Source organism: Alosa pseudoharengus, unplaced genomic scaffold, assembly GCF_046254945.1.
Source record: "Alosa pseudoharengus isolate Yale_2024_CS ecotype anadromous, Long Island Sound unplaced genomic scaffold, YU_APseudo_1.1 YU_APseudo_1.1_scf_6, whole genome shotgun sequence".
NCBI lineage: Eukaryota > Metazoa > Chordata > Actinopteri > Clupeiformes > Clupeidae > Alosa > Alosa pseudoharengus.
The window spans coordinates 17,847,455-17,865,158 of NW_027468848.1; the positions used below are offsets into that span (position 1 = coordinate 17,847,455).

The following is a 17,704-nucleotide window of genomic DNA, read 5'->3' on the forward strand; positions in this document are numbered from 1 at the left end:
ATCCCAGCTTGGTAACCATGGGAATTTATGCTACAGAACTAACCTGCTCCGTAGCAGGTTAACTTTCAAGCTAAACTAAGCTGTGTTGCAAAAAAAAACAATCAGTCGGAAAACGAGTCCAAAAAGATGGTTCCGTCAACCTGTGCTCTCGTCACCTGTAGCCTACAACTTCAAAAATAGAAGTAGGCCTATAGAAATGTTTTTTCCGACGGTGCACCAAGCACGGATTTACACATTCACTAGCTCCAAAGAATGTATGAAGATTATACAATTAAAAATGTTTTAACTTCACATGCATGTGGTTCTAGGAATCGTGCTACTCTGCGTCACTCACGTTCGGTGGTGGTGTAACGTGCAGCGAGACTGCATAGGAAAGGAATTACATTCCTGCGTGTTCGCAGGTTCGCTTCCCAAACGAAGTATTAAGGCTACATAGTTTATCACCTTGATAATGGCATTTTTTGTTATAATCTTTGATGAAAGACATATGTCTACTGCTGATAAAGGGTCATGCACATTTGGTAGGCTGTTCAGTGACAGCTTTGCCAGTGGGCTATATTATATCTGATGCAAGCCAAAGGATAATTATTCTGTAGCATAGGCAGCTAATAATTAAAACTGCTTCATGTGTCGACGATTGTTCATGAATGTCAAATCAACTGTGTGCTACACAGATTAAATACTAGGCATAAATTGAATTGAAAGCCATTGCAGCCATTTCAGATAATTTTATTTCAAACACTTTTATAGGCTACTTATGGGAGACAATAGGCTATGTTGATACTAATTTATTTTATGACCACCTACACCTAGACAACAATTTGGAGTGAACTCTTGTAATATAAGAACGTAGGCTATAGTTTTGAATTATGCCAAAGTTGTTTTTGAACTATTTATTCATTCACTCGTTTTGTTCAAGCATAGACTGTATAGACCTATGTGTTCAAGAGTGAAGCCAATCAAATTGCAATTGATTCAAACCATTAACATTGTTGTTTTAAATGTATGCTTTCATTATTCTCCCATTTCTACAGTAGCCTAGGTAATCTATTTTTTCTCTCGATGTTAAATTTGATGACTTTCAATGAAAATCCTGTAGATGGCGCTTGCCAAATCGAACAAAAATCGTCTAGTATTGTCTTAATTTTACGACATATATCCTCTTTTCGTCAATCTACTGTTTTGGTCTACTGTTCTACCTCGTGCACGAGCAGAGATGAAGCTGACTTTAACGCTTGAATAAACGAGACCAAGATGCCGCTAACTTGAGTTAATGGAGCGGCTTTTCATCGAAAGTCATCAAATTTAACATCGAGAGAAAAAAATAGATTGCCTACAGAAATGGGAGAAAAATGAAAGCATACATTTAAAACAACAATGCTAATGGTTTTGAAATCAATTGCAAGTTTGATTGGCTTCACTCTTGAACACATAGGTCTACAGTCTGCTTGAACAAAACGAGTGCTGAATAAATAGTATAAACTCAAAAACAACTTATGGATATGCATATATAGCCTAGCTTATGTTCTTAGATAAAAAGAGTTCATTCACTCCAAATTATTGTCTAGGTGTAGGTGGTCATAAAATAAATTAGTATCAACATAATAGCCTATTGTCTCCCATAAGTCCCAAAGTGTTTCAAATAAAATTATCTGAAATGCAATGGCTTTCAATTCAATTTATGCCTAGTATTTAATCTGTGTAGCACACAGTTGATTTGAACTTCATGAACAATCGTCGACACATGAAGCAGTTTTAATTATTAGCTGCCTAGGCTACAGAATAATTATACTTTAGCTTGCATCAGATATAATATAGCCCACTGGCAAAGCTGTCACTGAACAGCCTACCAAATGTGCATGACCCTTTATCAGCAGTAGACATATGTCTTTCATCAAAGATTATAACAAAAAATGCCATTATCAAGGTGATAAACAATGTAGCCTTAATACTTCGTTTGGGAAGCGAACCTGCGAACACGCAAGAATGTAATGTCTTTTCTATGCAGTCTCGCTGCACGTTACACCACCACCGAACATAAGTGACGCATGTAGCACGATTCCTAGAACCACATGCATGTGAAGTTAATTGTATAATCTTCATACATTCTTTGGAGCTAGTGAATGTGTAAATCCATGCTTGGTGCACCGTCGGAAAAAACATTTCTATAGGCCTACTTCTATTTTTGAAGTTGTAGGCTACAGGTGAGGAGAGCACAGGTTGACGGAACCATCTTTTTGGACTCGTTTTCCGACTGATTGTTTTTTTTGCAACACAGCTTAATTTAGCTTGAAAGTTAACCTGCTACGGAGCAGGTTAGTTCTGTGGCATAAATTCCCATGGTTACCAAGCTGGGATTCACGTTAACCTCATTAATGGAACGGAATTCTCACTAAAATTAGCGAGACTTATCGAAATAAGCCAGGTTTGGCCTTTAGCGAGGTTGATGGAATACCCACCAGGCTTGATGAATCCCTGTCTGCTCATCCTGGCTTGGTCTCTGTGCAACCAATTAAGCCTGTACGCTCTTGTTTTGGATTCATTGAGCGCAGCTCAGTAACTTATCCCGGATGTCTTAATTCTGCTTTTGTGCAATAGGCCCCAGGAGAAAAGGTGATTCAGCTATGCTTCAGTAAACCATTTAGGGTCCAAAAAAGCTTTATTGTTGGTGCCGAGTCTGAAAGTCTTTTTCTCGCTTTGTAAGGTTTTAATGAGTAGCCTACCTGACTAAACAACTGGCAATGAGCAAAGACTCTCTGAGGGCTGTCATATTTCTTTACTTTTTGATCAAATGAAAGTCAACTCTGTTGATATGTGAAATATACAGTTTCCTGAAATACCCACTTTCTGAAGTGTTTACAGAAATGAGCCAGGGATAACATGTATTATTACAGCAAACTGTGAAGTTGGGCAATTCTGTTTTCTCACCGGTACGGGAAACAGCAGGCAATGGTTTGTTTGTTCATTGTGCCTGTGATCTCAATATCACTGTGATCAAAATTCACTGGCTCCTACTCCTGTTTAAGAAAAAAGGGAAGGAAATCCCCCATTACCCTGTCATCAACACCTGAGATGAATAATTCATCAGATGCCAGGCATCAGATGATTGCCACCAGTTTTCAGATGCCAAAAGATTGCAAAAAGGCTTTTTTTCTTAAAATGTAACATCTCAGTCCAACTTCTACCAAATGCTGACTGACAAAATGCCAGCTACATACAGAGCCTACAGACACTCAGTTCTACACAGAGATGTCTAAGTATCAGTTCTACACAAAGCTGTCTAAATAACATCAGTTCTACACAGAGATGTCTAAATAACATACAAACATTTGAGATGTAAATCACTTTCCCAAGAAGTTCCTAGAGGATACAATCCAAAGACACGTGTAAGCATAAACTGTGTGATACACTGTATAATATATTATATAACATATTATGTATACATATGGTATTACAATCATAGATATGTGTGATACATGGTGATAAGGATGTTAGTGTGAAATTGTTCTGCTATGTGACAATTAACATGCTTGCTGGTGTTTGGGATAATGTGGTAGGAGTGTGGATTTGGGTTGTAGGAGGGGTATAATGGAAATTTTGAGGGTGTCTGTCCTTACAGGCTTACGGGCATGTTTGAAATCTTCAGTGCTGCCACGCCTGAGGCACATTTGAGTTGCCGGAGGCGATAGGGGAGAGGTCTGAGTGAGCCCCTTCAGTCCTGCCTGTCCACTGGTTCTGCTATCCCCTAATCATCAAAGCCTTGTTCTTGCTGGACTCTATGGAGCATTTGAAAGTGTCCATACCATAAATGGCGATATATAAATCAATATGAAAAGTAAATGTCCCATCAGTTCACATCCCACATCTTTTCAATCTTATTTCCTGCCTAAAGTCAGTTTTCATTAATATATATATCACAGTAAAAAATATATATATCACAGTAAAAAAAACCAGTAGAAAAACACACAGGGTAAAAATATAAAGAAGCCTCCCACAATATTCAATGTCTAGCATACAAACATTTTCGCCAATGGTTCCACAGTCTAGAAGAAAATCTGACAGAACTGCGTACAGGATTAGCCAACACAGCAATTAAGTCATTTTCTGACATAGATACCCTACACATAAATCTATACATCAGATTACGTAAAACAGCAGAGCAGGTAGGTACCCCAACACTGACAAATAACTGGCTTGCACTGGAGCTTCTTGGAGCTCTCAGCAGCAGCCTCGTGCTGTCATTATACGCCACTGAGTTTTCTAATGCTGCCTTGTTTATAATTACACCATAGGTGGGCAGTATACAAAGGTGTACAGTACGCTCTGAAGAGTGAGATCTTCACAGATACGGAGCACATGCTAAACTTACGACCCAACATGTTTGCTGCCTAGATGTCTTTGTCATCAAACGGGTCATTTGCAATAATATGGCCCAAATATGTAATCTCACTGCACACTGAGTGCAGTGCCAGAGAGATAGAAGTCAGGGAAGGTTGACTGTCTGTCTTCTTTACTTCTGATAATCATGATCTTACAATTTTTAGCATAGTATATAGTTCTATACATTTCCACTTGTCAACTCTGGAGTTGATTCATATAAGATGTATGTACGTCCTCTAGAAGTCTGCCTTTCACAGTGGATTAGATATACAGTAGTATTTAAGTGAGTGTCTGGGTTTTAATGGTTTTGCGACTAGACGTCTAAAGTCTCACTCTACAACAGCAAATGTTATTTAACTCACAAAGTTGCGCAGCACAGTGACATTTTATAATTTCTCCCTGTGGATTTACCTAAAGTGAGTTACGGAACGCTGCCACTGTGTACCCACCCGGCTAATGCATACGCTGTTCCTTAGGAATGAAGACCAAGGTTCTAGCAGTTCCTTGGTGTGACAGTCATTTCAAGTAGGTGGTTCTAACCCTGAGTTAACTCACAGTATATGGTAAACATTCTAAAAGGGCTTATTGGCTTTTTTTAGTCAGGAGAATGAAACCATAAGGGCTCTACTCTAGGGGACTACTAGGAGATTATACACTTCCTCTAGGTTAATTTACCCAGGTTTGACACCATGGTCGTAAAAAAGCTCCCTGATCTGTATGGCTCAAAACTACCTCAAAAGCCTGTTGCATATTGTTTCACACCATTGCCCCCAAACATGTTGTTCGATCAGGAAACTGTAGCAAAATGGTGTAAAATGTTTTGATTTTGGACTTGCCCTTGTTGTCAGTAAAGGCCCACTCTGCCATCTGGTGGTGATTGTTGCACACCGTTTCACACAATACTTCCCAAAGGAGAACTGCTGTCTTTTCTCTGTCTCACAGAAATAAATCAACTCTCATTGAGGAATTAACCCATTTTTCTTTCTTTTTTTTTATTTAAAAAAAAACCCTTTAGGAGAAATAATAAGAAGAAGAATGTAAGAAATCAATCCTGTTCAGGAGAAACAGAGGAAAAACAGCTCCTTTGCTGTGCTTACAGGGCTTAACATGATCCCAAGCCCAATGTCAGGACTAGTGCAGGCTCCTTTATCTGTGAGAGAAACTCTTTTGTTCTGTTATCTCAAAACGGATTTCAGACTAGCAAGAATCAGTTCACTGAGAATTATTTTTAGATCATAAGTTGAACTTAAATTGGATGGGTTGAGATGAGGAAGTGGACCAACATGAACACTGCACATAACACTTGCAGCTCATATTGCAAAAAAGAAGACAATTCTTTTATTACAGAAAAAGTATAAATGTTTATTCAGCTTCAGCTTTGAAGCCATTGAAGAGAAACACGGAGGTTGAAAAAAGCTGGTTATGACAGACATACCATAAGTGATTCAACACTTTGCCAGTATAAAAAAACGTCTGAAATAAAAGGCACTTATAGAACCCTACCAGTTACAAAAACATACTTACAGATTTACTATCAACTAGCACAATGACATCTCCAAACCTTTACTTAACAAAATCAATCACATGCAGGTCCTCTGAAACTACAGTGCAGTGGTTAAGAAGCAGGTCTGTCACTTCTCCCTCTCTTTGCCTAAGCAAACAAGCACAATCTTCTTACACGGTATGAGGCAGAGCCTCCACGTTGGTTGCTTTTCATCAAACTTCATAGCACAGAGCTTTGGGTTTGTATCAGTGTGTGACAGTAACAGCTCAATTGAGGGCATGCAGTCGATGGAAACCAGTCCAACCTGGCAACGCGCGCTCAACTTCCAAATGAAGACGCAACTGGTTTCTTCCGCCCTGACGACTTGCATCCACCTGAGTGAAAGTATGTGTTAAGGTGGGGATGGTGTAGACACACCTGCATTGCACACAAAGCCAGCCTGCCACGAAAAAAAAAGGAACAATCTTCCACTGTGAACATATAGAATCTGTATCTTACAAACATTTACAAACGTCTTGTACAAAAACAAAAAGGCGATTCGGATCAGAACCCATTGGGAGCGCTGAAGGAGAGCTGGCACATGACTATGCAGCTCTCTCCCCCGGGACAGATCAGCAGCACTGAAATTATGGAAACAAAAACATTTCCTTAAAGCAAACACCGAGCTAAGAGAGAGGGAGAGAGGGAGAGAGAGAGAGAGGGGGAGGAAGTGAGAGGTGAGGGGAGAGATGTAGGGGGGTAAAAGAGAGACCGGTAATAAATATGCACACAAACATACACAGTGATGATACAGATTATGCTTCATGTGCTGTCCTACACCCAGTGAGATAAAAAATATACATAATTGTGTTCAGATATGATTAAATATGGATCAGATGCAAAGATACCATCACCAGTGATGACTTTAAAGAGGAGGAGGGAGGATGATAGAGAGAGGAAGAGGGAGAAAGAAAGAGAGAGACTCTTCAGAGGCCTTCCCGTTAGCTTTGGCTGATGCATACAGATGAAAGCAATTTCAGTCTTTGTGTTTGGCTTTTGGGTGTCCTTTCAACATTCCAATCTGAGTGTTTTTTTTTGGCTCTTGGTGTTACTGTTTTAAGGTATCGGCTGTTTGTTTTTCAAAAGAAGTAGAGAAAAAGTGCATTGCTCTGTACCGTGAAGCTCACGGCCACACACACACACACACACACACACACACACACACACACAAACAAACATACGCCACCCACTCCCATTATCAAAAACACACAGTTAAAAAATACCCTTGAAATGTGGTAAACAATTAGCTCTTTCTGACATAAATAAATTAAGCTCACGAGTTCACATTCATTCGTTTGTCTGTTTGTTCGTTCATCCAGTCTGGGTTTTGTTTTCTGCATGTTTGTTCACATTTAGAGACGGTTCACTTTTGGTTCAGAGCTTTTCTCAGGAGGTCCAGGTCTTTGCGTTTGGGTGGCCCTGCCTGTGGGCACCCGTACTCTTCCAGAGCCAGGGGGAGGTAGCGCTCCTGGACCCCCAGGCCCTCCTCACCCTGGGCGGACAGGAGAGTGATCCAGGGAGGGTAGGAGCTCCCACTGCGGAGCCCAAAGAACGCCAGGCTCACTGTGGAGAGAGCAGAGACGTTGTTAACGTCGAGATCTCTGTTACCATCACACAAAGAAAGAGGGCCTGCATTCATTACACATAGGGCAAGGAAGTAAAAGACTGACCTTTCTTTTGAAGGTCCGCTACCTTGGCCGCTCCAAGGGGAACCAGATATTGTGCGATGGTAGCGATTCCACTAGGTGAGCCTCTTGTTCCAATGAGGACTATTGACCTGAGGCAAAGCAAGGAAATCTATTACACAATCCAATCAAGCACCAACACAGCCTCAAAAGCTCATAGTTATAGTTCTTATAATGTATGGTTCAATCAACATTTTACCCCTTTATGTGAATATAATTCTATTGGGAGAAAATTAAATCAAAATTAAATTAAAAATGTAATTATAACCCCTTCTATTGAACTATTGAAAAGTCTTGGACCCACAATAGATTAAATGAAAGGAAAGGAATTCTGGAGTAAATGTTTCACAAATTAATGCATTAAAATAATTAGCAACAGTGGTGGGTATAACTGGATGCATTATAACAAAGAACCTCTCAACAGAAAGGACTTTGATGATTTCTCCTTGAGGCCTGTCCAAATAGATTTATGCATTATTCAACCAATATTAGCATTTTTGGGTGTATCTTGATTTCATATTTAGCTGAAAGTACCTAAATACTACCCTGGAAATCCAGAGTTCTCGCGAGAGCACAATGGAATTGTCTCTGCGAGACACTCTGGCAAAGAGCAATGATGCACGTTACTTTTACCCCAACATTCCGGGAAACCAGCTAAATTGATGAAGACAGCGCTGCAATGCTGGAGGACAGTACACATTGGTCGTAGTGTTATCAGATTGCGTCGAAGTCCGAAATCATTCAGAGTAAACATGGTCTAGTGTTATCCAATTGCGTGCAGTGAGATTTTTAAATGCATGCTTGTTGGCGCCCCTCGAGTTGGGCCATTACATTGTTCTTTGCCAGACCCTTAATCTTTCTAGATTATCAGGGTTTTCCAGGCTACCTAAATACATGGATATATCAGACAACTGAGCCTGACATGCACTTCAACACAGTATGTAGTCTGAAAAGAATGCACCAGCACACAAATTCACAGACAACCAGCAGAACATGTTTTTGTAGCAGACATTTTCATAGTCATTATCCAACTTCAACTCCAGATCAACCGATCTCACGATTACAAATGAAGAGTCCCAAATTTAAAAACACAACAGGAGTTTGGCTGCATTCAGCAGCGTATAGTAAGTTCCAAACGGGCATTCCATGGCTCTCTGTCAACCCATTTGGCAACACAGAGATTAAACTCTTTGGTTTTTAACTCCTTTATTGACTTTTTTCACTCCCGTCCATGCTCTGCTCACCTCCTCAAGCCTCCCCAAAACCCCAAGCCTCCTCACCTCGCTGGAATTCCAGTTTTCAAATACTGCTCCATTTTGGAGTCCAGGTTGGGAAACAATGGACTCTTTGTGACTTGGCCAGAGCAAGCATCCACAGTGACCAGAAGGAAGCCTGACTGAGCGAGAGGAAATCTTTTCCCGTTCACCTACAGGGAGGAAGACAGCAAGGAGAATGAGCACATGCTGTGGATTTCAAACTAGCCTCTCTGAATGTCAAAACACATTTTCCCACAAATGTGTAGAAGACACACTAATGGCTACATTGTTTGGGCCAGTGTAGTACCACTATATAATATTTATTTAATCAAAAAAGCAATTAGACAATAATTGTAAAAAATATTGTGTTTGTATAGACTTCAAAAAATGTCAAGGCTATATCTGCTTAGTGTTCTTAAATTCATATACTACCAGCAATGCCTGTAGTCTCACAAGAATGTAGCCCTGACACATCTACAACACACAAACTAACACTACAACTCCAGCATCTTTGAACTCTCACCTTAGATAAAGGTATCAGCTTAATAATGTCATGTACTGTATGATAACTTGATGCTAAACTCACAGTGATGTAGGATTGCAAGTCACCGCTCTGCTCCTCTTTGCTGCTCAGGGACTTGATCTCTGTCTGGAGGTAGGAGTTCCACGGGTCGCTAGAGAAGATCAGCTGAGAAAATATTCACCAAAGTTCATCACTAAATCAATTTCATCTCAGTTAGATTTTCTAAATACTATCTGTCAAACAAACTAAGCTTTCACAAGTATGAAACAGCTTGCAGATATTTGTCACTTCCTATGTTGACAAGCAATATGCCTATATCAGACTACATCTAGTCAGAGCCATAAGCCTAAAGACATGCCGTTGCTTGTTTGTTTGTTTGTTTACTTTTGAGGCTCCGCACTGCTCGCAGGGCTTGGCGTTGGGCGCTGGCATGGGCACCACGGCTGTGGGTGTCTGGCGGTACGTGGGGTAGGCTTTGGCCGTGCAGTCGCACGTCTGCTTGGAGGCGGTGTAGGCCGTGATGATCACCCTCTCACAGCCCAGGGTCGAGCAGTAGCTGTGACCCTCGCGCCCGTGCCTTGCCCGCAGGTACAGCCACAGCAGCCTGGGGAGCGGAGACGAGGCCAGGCGTCAGTCACACTCAGTTAGTCAGATGCAGTGTGGATGCGCAAAGAGTGAGTCACTAATTCAATAGTTTATTGCCATATCGACATGGTTGACATGGATTTGGTTTATTGAGCTTACAGCAGTATGTATGTATTGCAGTATGTACTGATGTATATTAGCTGCACGGATGGGATGCATCCTAAAGCAAACATGCAAGAGTGCATTCTGTTTCTGTTACTCACCCCACAGAGCGGTCGAAAAAGTACTTCCTCTCCTGCGTCCGTTTCTGCAGCTCGGCTAGGGAACTCACAGGCCCGTAGTCCTCCGTTTCACTGAAGGTGTTGCTCTGGCGGTCATTGATGTCGGACCTGACCTGGAAGGTGGTGTCAGTCGGGTAGCAGAGACCCACAAGTGCCCAATCGTCCCTTGGGAAATGTGGAGGGGGGTGTCAGTTTCTATTTGTTGCTTCTTATTTGCAAAGCTACACGCAATTGACCTATAGACCCTTTCAACAATAAAAACAAAAACAATGCTTGAACGTTCTATTTGGTTCCCAAACTACTTCCTCTGCATTAAGATAACATATGGAATGTTAAAACGGAAGCCTTGTGGGGCCAACTATGATGCTGATAATTGAACTCTCTTGAAAGGGTCTATAGCTGAAGTGCTGAAAGATGCCCCGTGTTGCCTAAATGAATGCTTGTACAGTACAGGTGCTGTCTGATTCCATTTATACATGGGGATCTTTCCTGTTGGATCCAGCATCTTAAGCAGCATCATTCACACAAAAACAGCTTTTATTCACTTATCAACAGCAGCATCAATAGCACTATTTACTTGACCAGTTTGGCCAATTTGTTCCTCCTTCTTCTAAAATGTTGACCTCAAAATACAACTAGTGCTCCTACAATCACTAGCATTAATATTGCTGTACTAATGCAAAGCAGTTACATTGTGTACAATATATTAATGCTAGTGATTGTATTGTGCATAGTTTATTGTTGTGTTATTACTTCAGCCACTAAAACTCACCAGCGGCCTGTCTCTCAGACTTACTTGTCAAAGTTAATGAGGGACAGGACAATCTCTTTGGGGGCAACTCCATCCCAATGGAAGGTGTAGCTCTTGGCCATCATGAGGATGGGCTGGTACTGCTGGGAGGACGCCCCTTGGCTGTTGATGCCCCGCAGCACCATGGGTCGATCGGGGTACTCATCTCGGCGGATGGAGAGCATGAGGTTAGAGGCTCCCTGAGTCTTCACATAAACCTGTGTGATGTTTTTATGTTTACGTTTAGTCATTTATCTGGCTTCCTCAACAAGCAATGACTTACACAGCACAGAAAGATGGCCATTTGGTTAGTGCAAGTGTCCTAGCTCTTGACATGACTGGCATTACGAGCACTTTAAGATAACTGACGGGTCTGCCACACTGTTAGAGTAGAGATGCACTCCATGGTTCTGGCGTAAGGTCGTAGATATATGAGCTCAACAGCCAATCAAATGACACCCCTCCCTTTTGTCCACATTTCAAACAACATCCAAATGCCATGGTCGAGGATGGGCACGGGCAGTTTACCTGGGAGTAGCGTCCACTGCAGGCCACGCCGTTCCACTCGCTGATGTTCACACAGCCGGGGTGCTGGATGAGGAAGTTGTCCACCCGCCCCACATACGTGTTGGGGTAGCCACTCACGGTGCCATCTAGGTCATGGAACATGGAGTTCTTGTCCCCGTCCAGGTCGTTCTCGTCGAACCACGGGCCCGGCTTCCCAAAGAACACCGGGAGCTTTACCTGTGGAGACAGGCCCTCGTTCTGTCAAATGTGTGCTGTTTTACTAGTCACAGAGGTATTTTGTTGGAGCCCTGTCATGTCATTAACATTGTGTAAATCGTGGTGTCTGTCTGTTCACCAGACAGCACAAGGCACTCAGTGAGAGCCTGAATTCCTAGCAGTGACACTGTGACTGTATGGACCCATTCTCTTTTGCAACAGCTAGGTGATGATTCAATTCAATTCAATTTTATTTGTGTGGGACAGTGTGCAATTAAAACATAAATGTAACCATTTGATGTATTGCACCAGAGTTAGCCTTGGGATCTCATTGTCTTCAGATTTTCAAATGAGCAAATGCAGACAAACTGTCTGGGGGGGGGGGGGGGGGGGCTGAAGACGTAGCTTCCTGTCATCACTGTAAACAATCTTTTAGATCAAAATGTCAGAAAATGAGAGCACATTAAGCACCCATGGGGGAGATGTCAAGATGCCATCGGGAGCCGAGGGAGTGGGCCAGTGCAAAGAATGCAAACAGTACAGTACGCCAGAGAATCATATGACTGGAGTCACAAGTTGTGGAGTCACAACATTTCAAAATGGAGCAGGGCTGCTTTTAAAGGGCTGATGGTGGAGTGGAGTTGCCATTTCAAGGGCTCTGCACTGACATAGGGTCCTCATAGAGCAGCATAATGACCAACATTATCATCTCTTGGTATCCATTATTCCATAGGGACCAATATCTCTAGCACCACCCCTGGTGAGGAGAGCCGATTGAGGGCCGCCTCCCTGGGAGCTCCCCCTGAGCCATGGTTACAGTATCTGCCCAGCTCACAAAGGCTTCTTTATGCATAGTGTCATAGTGACTAATGAAAGCCAGGATGACCTCCCCTGACAAAAGGCTCTCCTTCCCAGAGAGCCCGGCAGCACTACAGCGTAGGTTAGCGAGCCATTAGCACCCCCGAGCAGGAGAGCGCGAGCTGGACATGGTCTCGCACTAGGAAGCGTTCATTTAAAGCTTTGCTAACATCAAAAAAGGGGGAACGTACAGGATTCATCTACTGGTAGACGCTCATATTAAGCACAAAACAGTTCCAGAGAGCCATTTGTTCAGCCATTCTTTAAATTCCTACATGACTCTTGCCTTTGTTAGACCTCTACCAGAGGGCATACAATCATCTCAGATTGAGACGCCATGTTGCAGCGCTGAGGAAGTGTGTAAGATAAACAACTGCTCCTCCAAACACTGTCTAAGGGAGTACTACTAGCTCTAGGGAACTAGAGCTTCCTTGGGAACTAAACCACTAGCAACTCATCCACTAGTTCATCTCCACAGCGGACATTACTTGGTTCTTTAATCACAATAAACGTCTTCACATTGACATCAACTCCACTTATTTGCCATATAACTCCCCTCCTCCTTTTATCTGTCTATTTCTCTCCTTTCTTTCCATGGCTCTTTCTCTCCATCACACACACACACACACACATTGCTGCTGCTTACAGAGGGGGAGAAGCTGAGAGAGGAGAGGTTGTTGCGAGGCGTGAGCTGCCAGGTGTTCTTCAGGTTGAAGCCCACAGCGCTGGTGAAGCGATCCGCTGTCGGGGTGTAGCTCCGGAACGTGCTCTCCGTCAGCCGCACGGGCCCGTCGTAAATCTGAAAGCCTCGGATGGGGAATGTTCTAGAAGCAAACAGAATTTGTGTTCAGCCACTACACCTACCGATAGCCCCTCACAGTGACAGCAAACAGCAGAGTAGATTGATTAAGAGCTTCCAGTAAGACCTTGGAATAGCAGTGTCTTACTACTTTCCCTATAGCCAATTTTCCAATTCAGCATGCATTGGGTGATGAACTGAGATGCCTGACCCTGTGCATCGGGTGATGAACTGAGATGCCTGACCCTGTGCATCGGGTGATGAACTGAGATGCCTGACCCTGTCTATCTCTCCACCCAGAATCTCACTAGTCTGATGACGAAATGATGCACAGTCTCGTATCTCAGTGTTGTGCGCCACCTTGTCACCAGTCAGAGTTAAACATGTCAAATTTATGTGACCACGCTGAAGACTCCCAGCGGAGCTGTGGTCAGACATGTCATGATTTAGAGAGCGCTCCGGCTCCAAGCTCATGATGGAGGACTTTATGGAGGAACATGCGTCTCCCCCCCTACACCCAGTGGAGCAAATGAGCATGTCAATAGAGACTTACTTTGCTTAAAGCGAAACCCTGAGGTTTACCGTCATCAACGCTGAGGTTGTTTGAGTTGGGAAGGACTGACATGTTGCCAGGACTGAGATCTGATCCCAGGGGGGCGTACAGTACTGAAGATATAAACAGGAAACTGAAGGGCGAGGCTGACAATCGACTGGCTGACTGAGTCTTTCCAGAAAGTCGCTGTGATCACTTCTTATTTATGGGACCTCGAGGGGCTTCAAGCCGTTTCCTGCCTACTGGCTGCATCTGCCAGGAAAGGACCTCCCTTACACCAATGGTCTGGCAAGCTTTTGCTGAAACTTCCTGTCACTCAAGTGTCCTCCACTTTTTGTTTTTTTGTGTTGTGTTTGTTGTTTTTACTCTTTTCTTTTCTTTTCTCACTTGAATCTGGGTAGTGTCCTGTTCTTTCCATCCACCCCACCGACTCCCCAGTATTTGTTCTGGCCTCCGTTAGAACCACGGTTCCGGCTCTCCCCGACAAACAGCGTCTGGGAGACCTCCTGACTGGAACCCTCGTCTTTAGGGTAACTGCCATCACTGTGGAACACATGGGAAAGATGGAATATTTATTAAGCGCATATATTCAATGATTGATTTATTCTGTAATAAATCAATCCATTTATCCATCCACCAACTATTCAACTAGTTTATAATATATATATATATATACAACTGACACTGCCTCATAGCAGCCATTTACACAGCCAAAGGCCTGAATCCCTTAGAACAAGAACTCTAATAAATTCTAGATAGATAGATAGATAGATAGATAGATAGATACTTTATTGATCCCCAGGGGATATATTTGATGATTGATTTATTCTGTAATAAATCAATCCATTTATCCATCCACCAACTATTCAACCAGTTTATAAATCCTTCCATGCATCCATCCATTAAAACAGTGATCTAATTCTTGATGGTGACCGATCGAGTGAACTGTACTGTATGTCACTGTTGAATCACAAATGCACTGCAAAAGCAGGCCTACATTTCCAGGGAACAATACAAAATAATGGCCCATTTCTTTCTTTCTTTCCCCCTTGCCAAACATTCCAGCAGTGTGAGTCTGAGTGAGACGTTGGCCAGACAACAGTGAGATCGGAGTCATCTCTCTGCTGACCCGCGGCCGCACACTCTCAGAGTCCTGCTCTCAATGACTCGCGCTCTGTCTGACCGCTAACCCCCATTGTCACGACGTGATCGGAGCACAAAGGTGGCTTTACATGTACCGGAGAGGCAGAGCTGAAACTATTGTCACTGACCAACACTGACCAACTCTTACCTGGCAAATGACAACCCCACTCCATTGTCAGCAAAACTGAAAAGGGAAGAAAAGAAAGCAACCCAGCAGTTTACTCAATGAGGAACAACACATGATCAGCACTTAGCATGATTAGCACATCTGAGCAATACATCTGAGTCATCTGCTGTCTGTGCCTGTAAACATATCTGAATACCACAAGTAATGTAAGAAAGTAAGGAAAGTAATGAAATCCTGCAGCATTTTGTCCTGTAAGACAGTAACTGGCACATATAAGAGGAATACAGTAAAGCGCACATGGAAGTCATGATCCAAAGTCTGGCTGATGATTATTCAGGGAAGTTGATTCACTGGTGACTCACCAGGAGTTCTGAATGATGATGTCACCTCCCCGGATCCATGCCCCGAGATCGTTGTTCTTGTAGGAGATGAGGGTGTCAATGAGGGCTGCTACGCGTGGCCGGTTCGGGTCTGCGTCCTCATGCGGGCGGAACCTTGGGCGGCAATGTCGAAATGAAAATGACGAAAGGTGTGAAACGTAACGAACAACTCCCTTAAGGTATTTGTCATGAGGGTGGGAAAGATACGATGTACGTAAGACAGACACACACACACTGCCTACATGTGCATGTACGTTCATACTTGGGAACAGATGTTTAACATTGGAAAATTGGGGCTCACATAACCCACATAAATACAACACTGATGTACTATTTAATCTTGTTCTTTAAATCTCTCCCCTCCTCTATTTCGCTTTTTTCTTTCTCTTCATCACACACACACACACACACACACACACACACACACACACACACACACACACACACACACACACACACACACACACACACACACACACACACACACACACACACACACACACACACACACACACACACACACACACACACACACACACACACACACACACACACACACACACACACACACACACACACACACACACACACACACACACACACACACACACACACACACACACACACACACACACACACACACACACACACACACACACACACACACACACACACACACACACACACACACACACACACACACACACACACACACAGCGGGAGGCCTGAGCTCTTCTCCAGCTGTGGCAATGTTTCATGTTCTCTGCCTAGAAGCCCTGCATCTGAAACTCAAACTTATCTTGGCCCGTTTTCATAGCAGACACGCGGCACGAGGAGACCTCCTGTGAGTCTGTGTCTCTGTGTGTGTGTGTGTGTGTGTGTGTGTGTGTGTGTGTGTGTGTGTGTGTGCAGCCTGTTGAGCAGCTCCCCCTCTCGAAGCGGGGGCTGGATAGAGTTACAAATAGGGGGGCTAATAGACCGGCAGCAACACACGTGGCCAGAAGCCACGTCAGATCTACGTGCACACAGACATAATGTGTGTGTGTGTGTGTGTGTGTGTGTGTGTGTGTGTGTGTGTGTGTGTGTGTGTGTGTGTGTGTGTGTGTGTGTGTGTATCTGGGGGGGATTGAGGGCTGCTTGACGCCACCACTGCAGCCACCACTGCAGCCACCACCGGCTCCTTCTGGCAGGTGACGAGACGTAAATGAAACCCAGTTGTGGACACAAGCCCTCTAACTCTTGTCTGCCGCGTGTAAGGGAGAGCTGTTTAAAAATACACAGGCCCTGTACGACCCAGCACTGAAAATCTGTGTCAGTCATTCCCAGAGGCTCTTGTTTTATGCTCTTGAGCGCTACATTCCAGCTCGTGTGAAATATATACGTTAGCGCCTAAACGATCCCAGCATCCTGGTATTTCAGCCCAGAGAAAAGAGCCTGATAAGAAATCCCATTACAACATAAATCTGTCACGGACAGAGCTGAGGGAGTGGTCAGATCGGGCTGAGTCAACATGGACTAGTCCAGCGATAGTGTCAGACATGAGGATCCTGCCACTCACCTGACGTTGTTGTCCAGGCACAGGTATTCCCTGGGGTCAACCTTACTCGCGTTGGTGGTCTTCACCCCCTTATCAATAAATAGTCCAGCCTAGAACAAAGGAGGGAGAGAGAGAGAACGCAAGAGAGAGAAAGAGTGAGAGAGAGAGAGAGAAAGAGAACATAGCAATGTAAGAAACTAATCTACATCTCGTGGAACAAAATATACCCTATAGAGAGAGCAGAGAGAGAGAGAGAGAGAGAGGAGGAGAACACTAATGCATTGTGTGCCACTCTCTTCTCACTGCTATTCAGACTATAAGACAATACTCTTTCAGGCCTCTCTTAATCAATCTGTCTGAGCTGTGGAGTAGCAGCAACAAAAACAGAATTGTCAAGGTTATTTAGCATTGTGCAAGTGAATACAGTAAGTTTGTGTGTGTGTGTGTGTGTGTGTGTGTGTGTGTGTGTGTGTGTGTGTGTGTGTGTGTTTAATGTTACTGTGTGTCTGTGTGTGTGTGTATATGTCCAATCTCAGAATTC

At 43.4% G+C, this 17,704-nt stretch overlaps 1 protein-coding gene across 2 annotated transcripts in view; it reads right to left on the reverse strand.

Annotated features, from left to right (window-relative positions):
* Nucleotides 1-5,719: 5,719 nt before the first annotated feature.
* cemip2 (cell migration inducing hyaluronidase 2) overlaps nt 5,720-17,704 on the reverse strand; it is a 29,111-nt gene continuing 17,126 nt past the window's right edge. For both annotated transcript variants that reach the window (XM_076271450.1, XM_076271451.1), the window contains exons 12-24: nt 17,185-17,273; nt 15,609-15,740; nt 15,268-15,303; nt 14,364-14,519; nt 13,271-13,448; nt 11,572-11,787; nt 11,050-11,261; nt 10,236-10,418; nt 9,772-9,991; nt 9,451-9,552; nt 8,889-9,034; nt 7,594-7,700; nt 5,720-7,486 (exon numbers count right to left, since the gene is read on the reverse strand). In XM_076271450.1, coding sequence (XP_076127565.1) covers nt 7,287-7,486; nt 7,594-7,700; nt 8,889-9,034; nt 9,451-9,552; nt 9,772-9,991; nt 10,236-10,418; nt 11,050-11,261; nt 11,572-11,787; nt 13,271-13,448; nt 14,364-14,519; nt 15,268-15,303; nt 15,609-15,740; nt 17,185-17,273 — 1,977 coding nt within the window. In that variant the 3' untranslated portion in view covers nt 5,720-7,286. The remainder of the gene's footprint in view (nt 7,487-7,593; nt 7,701-8,888; nt 9,035-9,450; nt 9,553-9,771; nt 9,992-10,235; nt 10,419-11,049; nt 11,262-11,571; nt 11,788-13,270; nt 13,449-14,363; nt 14,520-15,267; nt 15,304-15,608; nt 15,741-17,184; nt 17,274-17,704) is intronic.